Source organism: Lepidochelys kempii, chromosome 9 (assembly GCF_965140265.1).
Source record: "Lepidochelys kempii isolate rLepKem1 chromosome 9, rLepKem1.hap2, whole genome shotgun sequence".
Classification (NCBI taxonomy): domain Eukaryota; kingdom Metazoa; phylum Chordata; order Testudines; family Cheloniidae; genus Lepidochelys; species Lepidochelys kempii.
This window is the reverse complement of record NC_133264.1, coordinates 9424253-9434278: the sequence shown is the minus strand read 5'-3', so window position 1 is coordinate 9434278 and position 10026 is coordinate 9424253. Positions and strand designations below refer to the sequence as shown.

Here is a 10026-nt window from a genome sequence, read left to right as displayed (position 1 = left end):
TATTGCCACCATCTGTAGGGCTGCATCAGTGGTAGTACACAGGCATCTTGCGGGAGGGGGGAAAGGCTAGTGTCAACAAGATCCAGGAGAGAACTTCTGTCAGTTGGTTATTGGAGCATGATTGATATTTGCCTCTATGCAAGCTACTCTTACTCTTCCAACTGGGATAAGAGCTTGATATCTACTAGAATGAGTAATCATACAGATTAAGTGGTTCTCCAGAGTGAAGGGGTAAGGAAACTACTGGACTGACCATAGTTGGATCCAGGTGTTGACTATACAGAGAAACCTACAAAGCAAGACTTAGTCTATTACCACCAATGCAAAAGTGATGGCTGTAAAATGAGAAATTTATCCTATCCTGCTGGATAATGTTACATAATTCTTCAGCTCTAAAATGTTTACAGCAAAACAAAATCCAGTTAATCCATGCTCTTAAGAGGTTGACTTATACTACTCAAAACTAGTTTTGCTTAACCAATGTTGAAGTTAAATGGCAAAATTACTAAAAATATTACAAGTTATAGATCTAAATTCCTGAGAAATCTAAAAATACATTGCACTGTGGAAATACTTTTATAACTGGTGGAAATTTTTTTGATTGCACTAGCCACTTTGAATTGACAATAACCTGTGGCAGAAATGACCTGATAGAAATCCCAGCTAGTATAAAATAGTTTAAATGCAGTATGCTTTTAGAGTATACAATTAAGACCCCAATCCTGCAAGCAAATGTAGAGATTAACTTGACTCACGTGAGTAAAGTTAAGCATATACTTACATGTTTGCAAAATTGGGGCTTAAATTAGCATTTATAACTTGTAATTTTACTTTACTTTAAAACTTAATCTGCCATTGGGTGAAAAGATCAGTGTCCCTCTTGACCATTGAAATGCTTTTGTTTACAGCCGGTCTGTTTTGTTAGGAATATTCCTTATCTTAAAAAGGACTTTGTTTGTAATTTGGCTTTTTATTATGATGTTTTGCTGCATATTAAGAGAAAGTGTTTATAAATTTGAAGAAAATATGATGGCACTCCTTTCAAAGAATGGAGAAGCTAGAAAATTTCTTAACCTTTTGGCTCTAAACATTGACTTAAAATTTGTACTCCTTCATTTAGGTTTTTTTTGTTTTGAGAGAGAGGCATGTCAGTGCTCCAATGCAGGGCTTTCATGTTTTATTTTCACAATTAAAACATGCACCAGCCTGAATGGTCACTTCTTCTCAATTAGCAGTTTTGACATTGTTGCACAAAATGTTTAATGCTGAAATTGTTTTTACCTGTTTGTTTGGTTTGCATCAAGTTTCCTTTGATATTACTAATTTTTATACAAATATTTATTCTTGAAACTTTTTGCTCTATCACAAAAGACAATTGTTTTTGTAAAAATTTTCTGTTTAGAATAAACAGGTTTTGTGTAGTGTTTTGTTTTTAAGCTGGTAAACCTTTTTGGCTTTCAGAATTGCCCTTCTTGTACCTGACATCCTCAGCTTCCGTGCTTTAAAACTGAATTCTGAATACACCGTTTAGTCCCTTCTTGAGAGAATACCTGAACCCCACATTAGTATGTGCTGGGTTTTATTGTTGTTGTTTTTTGTCTTTTTTTTCCTCTGTTTAATGTGTTGGCCTTTTTAACTTCTCCTTTTGGCGTGTCATCTCTGATGGAACACACACACACCTTTTTGCTCACCCCTGAGATCCCATGTTGCATTTACCTGTCTTCCACTGGAGGACTCTGTGGAAGACTCCCTTAATGATCCAGTGATTTGGACTTTGTGTTTCTTGTTAACTGACAACTGGGATTGCTGTTCAGTTTACAATAAGTTCCCTCCCTAAGATCTGAAAGCTCCCCCAGCTTGCTTTCCAACATTAACTTTTTCTACAACTTTCTTTTATGGAACTCCTCAAATAGTTGCTTTATTTTAAACCCACACAGAGACCTTCAGTAAGAGAGGAACAAATGAATGTTCATATTTGGCAGATGACTGTTGTTCCTCCCAAATGGAAGTTTTAGGCGTCAGTGAGGTAGGTTCTTCAACTCCAGGAGCAGTGCTATTTGCATTCTAAGAGAATGTCTCTGTTAGCCTTATTGGGAACAGATAAAGTTAAAGATCCACATTACTGCTAACCTTCAAAAGTGGTATCCCTCTCAATACTAGGAACAAAATTAAGTTAGTTTTGAAAATTCTTTAAAATTGCTGTTTATGGAACTAGTTTAGAGTATCCTCCACACTATTGCTTTGTTAAAAGTCTCTGCTGCTCTAACTTATTAAATCTATATTCAAGACTGCTACTTGTCTTCTAGAGGCTTGAAGATTTTAATATTAGTTTTAAGAGATGTCAATATTTTTAACTCACTACCTTTTTTTAAAAAAATCATTTTTATTTGATAAAACTCCCATTGACTTCTGTGGAAGTTAGGAGCCTAAATACCTTTTGAGGATCTGGGCCTGTGTCCTGAACCTTTTTTGGGGGAAAAAAGCTTTACATTTTTTCCCCCCCCAATCCACCTGTTGATAAGGATCTTTTTAGTTTTGACATGCATTTTAGTTTCTCCCTTGTTAATGGATTATATACTGGAAAACTGACATTGCATTTGACAGCATTTTGTATATAAATTAAACTAAATGAAAAGAAAATAATGTTTTTAACTTGAGGTGTTACAAGTAATAATAGTAAAGGCAAAATTCAGCCAGAAACATGGCTCTTCAAGTTGAACATCTCACATTCACCACAGATAACTTTGTCATACAACAGTCTTAAATCCATATTATTTGTGGATTGGGTTTGCAAATCTGAGGAGAGAAAATCATTGAGAAAACAATCTCTTCTACAGTTCTGACTCACACCCATCCCCAAGATAAGCATCTGACTAGGAGCTACGAACTTGGAAATGACATCAGTTAATATAGGTTCATTTCAAATAAACAAATAACCCTTACACCTTTTAAAATCTGCTGCCTTTATAATGGTATGGGCTTCAAGAACAGTGCATCTTCAGCACCTGCAATATTATGTACATGGAAATCTAGGCTTTATTTCCTACGCTCTACTGTAAAAACTTTTGTATTGAATAGTAGCATTTTTAACAGAAGTGACCGTGTGAGGTAGTAATAAAATGCCCACATACAGTAGAGAGGATTGAAAAATGCATATGGAATATAAACCTGACTGTCTCCAATAAAGTTTCAATTCAGCACACCCACTTAATGTTTCACAAGAAACATACTAAAATTACTTTTCAGATTAAATATTTACCTATTTGTTTTTTTAAATCTCTCACAAATCTAGGTTAATGGCTATGAATTGCCATTAGACAATTTTGTATGAAGATCTAGAAGATATATGGACAATGAAGAGTCAAGGAACTACACCAAGAGGAAAACAGAGGGAAGGAGGGCTGGATCAGTTGAATTTTTTTTATCCTAGATTTAATGAAAGTAATTCTATTTCACATAGAACTATTTGTTTGTTTTTTTTTACTGTCTCCGTGTGGTCTGTGTTCAGGATCATGCACTCAAACTTAATTCCAAGTTTATTTCACAAGTCTTCCTAAAATTTAGAGACCGTGAGCCATTACCATATGCACTTAAAAAAAAAAAAAAAAAAAGCCACATACCTTTAACGTTTCCTGGTCACACACAATCTTCTCTTACTAAGGAGTTATTTAAGCCCATGATACTTTAAGATATTTATATGTAAACTTCTTGAAGATGAATATGCAAGCTCATTCTTAGTTAAGACCACAAGTGCCATTTTATATAAATAATAATCCTAACTTTAAATTTAACTGATAAATGCAAAATGAGCCTCCTTTATTTACAAAAATATACTCTCCCTCATACCTTGGTTTTGATGACTTTTCTTGGGCAGAATCCCAAATGTGTTTTAATATGGTGGGTGACTGACTGTCCTAATGGATGATAAATCTAGTCTTAGAGAAAACACATACTTTTGAGAGATGTACTATCCCTGAATAAAAAAACCTGCCTTCTATTAAGGCAAAAGGAAAACATTACTTTCTGTCGCTAACAAGACTCCTCTGCATCCTTACCTCCTCCTAGTGGAAAGATTCTCCTCACTTTCACTCATCACCAGGACTCTGCTGGACCCACCTTGACTGGCTTCGTGCATCACTTCAATCTGAATTAAAAATAAATTTTAAAAATTAAATGGTTGTAATTTGCTGACTGAAGGCTCGCCTTTCAGTTGCTTTTTAAAAAGCAAAAAAGGCAGAATTTGACACTATATATTTAAGTAAATCAATTGACAGCTTATATATTTAACAACTTTGACTTCAATAATTAATGTATGCGGGTTTTTTTTTATTTAAAGCTAACTTCTTACATTTTCTAGAACATTTTATAACCATATGTATTACCTGTTTTGGCTCTGAATTTTTCCATTTATCCTATTGTGAGGAAAACTACTCTTGATACCAGAGACATTCTTGGCTTCTTATAAAGTTTTTATAATCTTCATTCTTAGCTCATAACATATGAGATCAATGTTGTTCTTATATCGGGAGCAACTCTTCATACTTATCTGCCTTGAATAGGAATATCACAAACTTAATTCAGCATTTTATGGTTGCTTAGCATGTTATTAGGCATGGTGGGGTTTTTGTCTTGCCTGAATGACGTTCCCGTTCTTTAACTGAATGCAGTTTAGTTTGTCTTCAGATTTCAAAATTTATATACAATGCAGTACAGTGAATTCCAAGGAATTATGGGGTTTCTTGTTCTTTTTGGAACGTTTAGAATCGTTTTGCCATTCTTTTGATGATGATGATATTATTTCAGAGGCTTCTAACACCTTGGATTTATAAAACAGGAAAGGGTGGATACTGAAATTACCCATGGTTAAGCATTGCACTGTCAATGATCTTTCAGTATTTAACACCATGAAGTAGCTTTTATACAGTGTAGATAAATATCAAAATACTTTTTACACAAAATAGCTTGGTAATTCTCTCATTGGCTTCAGGGGAAGCCTGGGGTGTTCTCTCCTTTTCTGGTTCTGAAGACATGGGCCAAAACTTGCTTACCTTACTCTCAAAAATTAATCCCCCTTAAACTGAGTGGGACTATTCCTCCTGTGAGCAGAATTTGCTCTTTCAGTAGTGTCTTCCATGAAATTCATTCTAGTAATTTAATCTCCATCCTTAGAGGTTTTTAAGGCCTGGCTTGACAAAAGTCCTGGCTGGGATGATTTATTTGGGGTTGGTCCTCCTTTGAGCAGAGGGTTGGACTAGATGGCCTCCTGACATCTCTTCCAACCCTAATCTTCTTTGATTTTATGGTCCCTGCCCTGAAGAGCTACCTTACTAACTAACTGAGATGAGAGAAAATAGGACAGCAGTTCAGGTAAGGGAGTGTTTGGGAAGACCACTAAAGGAAAAGTTTAGGAAGATGTGTATGTTAAGGAGCCACTCAGAGGGGGACCATGTACTTAGCAAACAAAAAGTGATGTCTTATGAATATAGAGGATCACAGGAGAGGGCATGAAGCTGAGGCGAGGGAAAGGACTGGAAAAAACAGATGGCTGTCCGCAGAGTAATAGTTAATTATACTTGTATATTGAGCTAGATTCAGGGAGAAGGAATCTTCCCTTTGCTTAGTATCCAGCTTTTTAAAATTATGTCTGGTCAGGAGTGGGAGACAGCTCCTTGATGCAAATGAACTTACTACTAGTGCCTTTCACCTTTGAAAAAGTGAGGTCATAGTGGTGAGCCATACTTTTGCCTGCCAAGTAATGGTCTGGGGAAAAAGAAAACAAGGGGTCGGCAACCTGCGGCATGCATGCCAAAGGTGGAACGCAAGCCGATTTTTTTTTAAACTGGCATGCTGCTGCCAGCCAGGGTCCCGGCTGCCGGCCCCGCTCAGCCTGCTGCCTGCCTGGGTGAACGGAACCCCAGGCCCGTAACAGGCTGAGCAGGGCCAGCGGGCGGGACCCCCGGGCCGGCAGCGGGCTGAGCGGTGCTGGCGGCCGCGACCCTGGCTGGCAGGAAGTAGCGGAACCCCAGACCGACAGCGGGTGAGCCACTGACGGTCTGGGGTACTGTCTGCCGCCCAGCTCAGCCCGCTGACGGTCTGGGGTACCAGCCACCAGCCCCTTGCCAGCCAGGGTCCTGGCCATTGGCCCTGCTCAGCCTGCTGCCGGCCTGGGATACTGGCCCCGCTCACCTCGCTACTTGTCTGGGGTTCCAGCCGCCTGACCCCCTGCCAGCTGGGGTCTGGGCCTCCGCCCTGCTCAGCCCTCCTGCCGGCTTGGGGTACCGGTAGCCAGCCCAGGGCTCTGCTCCTGGCCTGGGCCCAGAGTTCTGCAGCCCTTATCAAAAATGACACTACAATTAGCTTAAAAACGTAAACTTTGTATATTACAGTAATCGTTAAATTATAATAATACATAGGTTTGATTAAACAAAGTAGTTGTACTTATGTGCCTGTGCTTAATTGGTGTTTTCGATCATTGACCTTCTAAAAAAAATCTCTCATGTCGTGCACCCCCAGGAGGGGCGTCATGCACCCCGAGGTTAAGAACCACTGCGCTGAACTAATAAGATGTGCATTTTAATTTAATTTTAAATGAAGCTACTTACACATTTTAAAAACCTTGTTTACTTTACATATAACAATAGTTTAGACATATAATATAAACTTAGAGAGACCTTCTAAAAACGTTAAAATGTATTACCAGCACACACAACCTTACATTAGCGTGAATAAATGAAGACTTGGCCCCCCACTTCTGAAAGGCTGCTGACCCCTGAACTAATCCAACAACTAACACCCCATGAATGTGAGTCATGCCACTTCCTAGGAGCATTGCAACAATGCAGCTGCATGACTACTCTAGTAAGTGTCCAATAAGAAGCTGCAGTTTGTGGGTGCAGCAGGAAGGAAAGTTTTTGCAATACTGTATATCTGGAAGGCAGATCAGAGGCAAGAATGGACTTAAGAAGAAAAAGTCAGTTAGTCATTTTCCTCTAGTTACAAAACAACGGCATGCTAGTGTCACCTCTTACCTCACTAACAAAACTATTTTTAGATTTCTCAGAGATGGATGTATATACAGTCCAAAGTACAAAGAAACATTGCCTGATATGGAGAAATGGGACAACTGTGATTAGACTCACCCTTTTAGGGGCCAGGCTCAAAACAAGATGAACACCACCAGCAGCCCCCTCTCCTGCTTTTCCACTGCCTTCTGAACCCTAGCTGTCCTTGTGATTTTCCTCCTCCCCTGACCCGCCTCCATACTTTTTAGGTAGAGTCCAACAGTTAATGGAGAAGTAGATCAGCAAAGAAGGTAAACATTAAATTGAAAAGTCCTTACCTCCCAGTAGGCAGAGCTTTGTACAGGCAACTTTGGGCTAGTTGTGTATAGAGTGGGCTTATATTGACAATTTTGATTCTTTTCTTTAATTAAATTCTTTAATTTGATTCTTTGATTCTTTAATTTAATTTTGATTCTTTAAAATCTGAAGTGAAGCCTAAGGATGTTGCTTGGCTGTATGATGTCTTAGGACAAAGTAAAGATAGACATGGACTAGTCCATATAGCTTGTTGAATCCAGTACTAGCGGAATCTACAGCAGAAAGGAGCCACCTTTCTAATGCATTTGGAGGGATGGTGGTTTTTCTAGATTTTAGTTTGAACAGGCAAGTAAGAGCTGCTTGCTGCTGGGTTCAATCAGGCTCTGACATTCTCTTAAGTATAAAGTGAGAAATTTTAGCTGAGTTATTTATTCAATGAGTACCCAAAAGTGTGCGAGATACAATACAGACAAACTAAATACCATCTCTGCTCCAAACAGATTGCAATCTCAGAAGCAAAAGGACACTGAGGGAAGACCAAACATAGGAGAAGGGCACTATAGGGGAATGGGTCAGTGTTACAAAGCTATGATTAAGTGACTGGTGGTGCATATATCTTAATATTTTTTGTAAATTTGTAGATGGCTTTGCATTTTTTTGACCACCTTTTGCCATGCAGCAGCAGGTATTGGATTAGTTTGTTATTTCTGAAAAGTATTTAATGAGTAAATTTATCTCGGAGGGGGACTCCACTTGGTATGTCTCATTGTTTAATTTTTATCTCTGGAAGGGGCCTGGATACCACCGTGATGAGTGCAATATGAGAACCTGACTAGAACAGAACACCAGTTTTACGGGGTTAATTTTACTAAGGTGACGTCAGAGTAAGATTCCCACTTTAGGCAAAAAGCTACAGTATGATACCTGAGAGCTAAGAGATACAAGGTGAGTGAGGTAATGTCTTTTACTGGACTAACTTCCGTTGATGAGAGAGACAAGCGTTTGAGCCATACACAGCCCTTCTTCAGGGCCCAACACCGCTAAAACTACAGTACATACCTGTGAGCTAATGCACTGTAATATGGGAGGGGTATTCAAGATGCACATGCAGTACACATATAGCCAGATATATTTTTTTTCCCTAAAGGAATTTCAGCTTTCACCAGAATGCTTATGCTCATAAAATCCAGTATGAAACTGATGTAGAACACATGGGAGTGGGTGGTAGGATATTTTACCCTGTGTATTTTAAGAGTTTTTGTTGCACCATACAGTGAGATCACCTTGCATTCTGTCACAATAGAGACTGTTTCAAAAACAAAGATGCTCCTACCTTAATTCCGCCTTTAGTCTTCTTAACACTTTTCTTTTTTGATAATTCTACCTCAGAGATGGACTTTGGTGGACAGGGACTTTCTGCTGATCTCCTATTGGTAGCTGAGGGAATCAATAGAAACTAACATTAGAAAACTTGTGCTAGCATGCCTAAATCCTAGTTTCTATTGAAATCAATGGGAAAAGTTCCAATGACTTCCCCTGGGGACTAAGATCTGGCCTTTAGTAAACTGGGCAACAGTAAGTAGTTTTAGCTTCCAGCATTATGCATAGTATTAGGGGGAATAAATCAGAGCATTGTCTTAGGTGAGCTGTTAATAATTGTAAAAGCACAAGAATAAAAACACCTGACTTAACTATCTACACACAACAGGACTGCTAGTCAGTTCCAGTCACCAGAGAATTCCCAACTATTTTAAGAGTTATTTTTGGCGTGGAAGTGGAGGGGAATCTTGTTCAACTGGGTACAGTAGAATTGGTCCCAAAAAGAAGACCTGAATACTTTAACAGGTTTTCAGTGCTTAGCAGTAAGACAATTTGTTTTCTTTTGCATTCAAAGTACAGTAACTCCTCGCTTAATGTTGTAGTTATGTTCCTGAAAAATGCGACTTCAAGCAAAATGATGTTATGTGAATATAATTTCCCCATAAATATTAATGGGGGGGGGGTTAGGTTCCAGGGAAACTTTCACCAGACAAAAGATTATAGTGTGTGTGTGTGTGTGTGTGTGTGTGTGTGTACACATACACAATATAAGTTTTAAACAAACAATTTAATACTGTACAGAGCAATGATGATTGTGAAGTTTGGTTGAGGTTGTGAAGTCAGAGGGTGGGATATTTCCTGGGAACTGCTTTACTGCTAAATGATGAACTAGTACTTGGCTGAGCCCTCAAGGGTTAACACATTACAAAGCGGCACAAATGGCGGGAGGGGAGACAGCATGGCAGACAGAAACACACACTGTGTGAGGAGAGAGAGAGAGATGCACATTGCCCCTTTAAGTACGCTGACCGCACTCTAAGCACATTGCCTTTTTAAGTAGATCAGCAAGTTGAGGCAGCAGCTGCTGCCAGCAAGCTCCCTCTGTCCTGAGCCCTGTCCAGTCTCGTCCCCCCCATCCCCCCTCGCTCTATGGAGATGGGGTAAGCAGGGGGGAGGGGGACACCCTGACATTAGCCCTCCTCTTTTCCTCCCATACAGCAAGTAGGAGGATCCCAGGAGCAGCTCCCAGGAAGCAGGGGGAGGGACAGCTGAACTGCCGGCAATTGATAGCCTGCTGGGCAGCTGACACCAGGGAACTTACGGGGGCTGCTGGTCCACCCTGGTTCCAAGCCCCCACCAACTCGCTCCAACGGGCTGTTCTTTCTGC

At 39.5% G+C, this 10026-nt stretch overlaps 1 protein-coding gene across 7 annotated transcripts in view; it reads right to left on the bottom strand.

The window, feature by feature from the left end:
* MCF2L2 (MCF.2 cell line derived transforming sequence-like 2) overlaps positions 1–10026 on the bottom strand; it is a 319798-nt gene that overhangs the window by 137558 nt on the left and 172214 nt on the right. For all 7 annotated transcript variants that reach the window (XM_073359253.1, XM_073359256.1, XM_073359257.1 and 4 more), the window contains 2 exons: positions 8653–8756; positions 4056–4144 (listed from right to left, as the gene is read on the bottom strand). In XM_073359253.1, coding sequence (XP_073215354.1) covers positions 4056–4144; positions 8653–8756 — 193 coding nt within the window. The remainder of the gene's footprint in view (positions 1–4055; positions 4145–8652; positions 8757–10026) is intronic.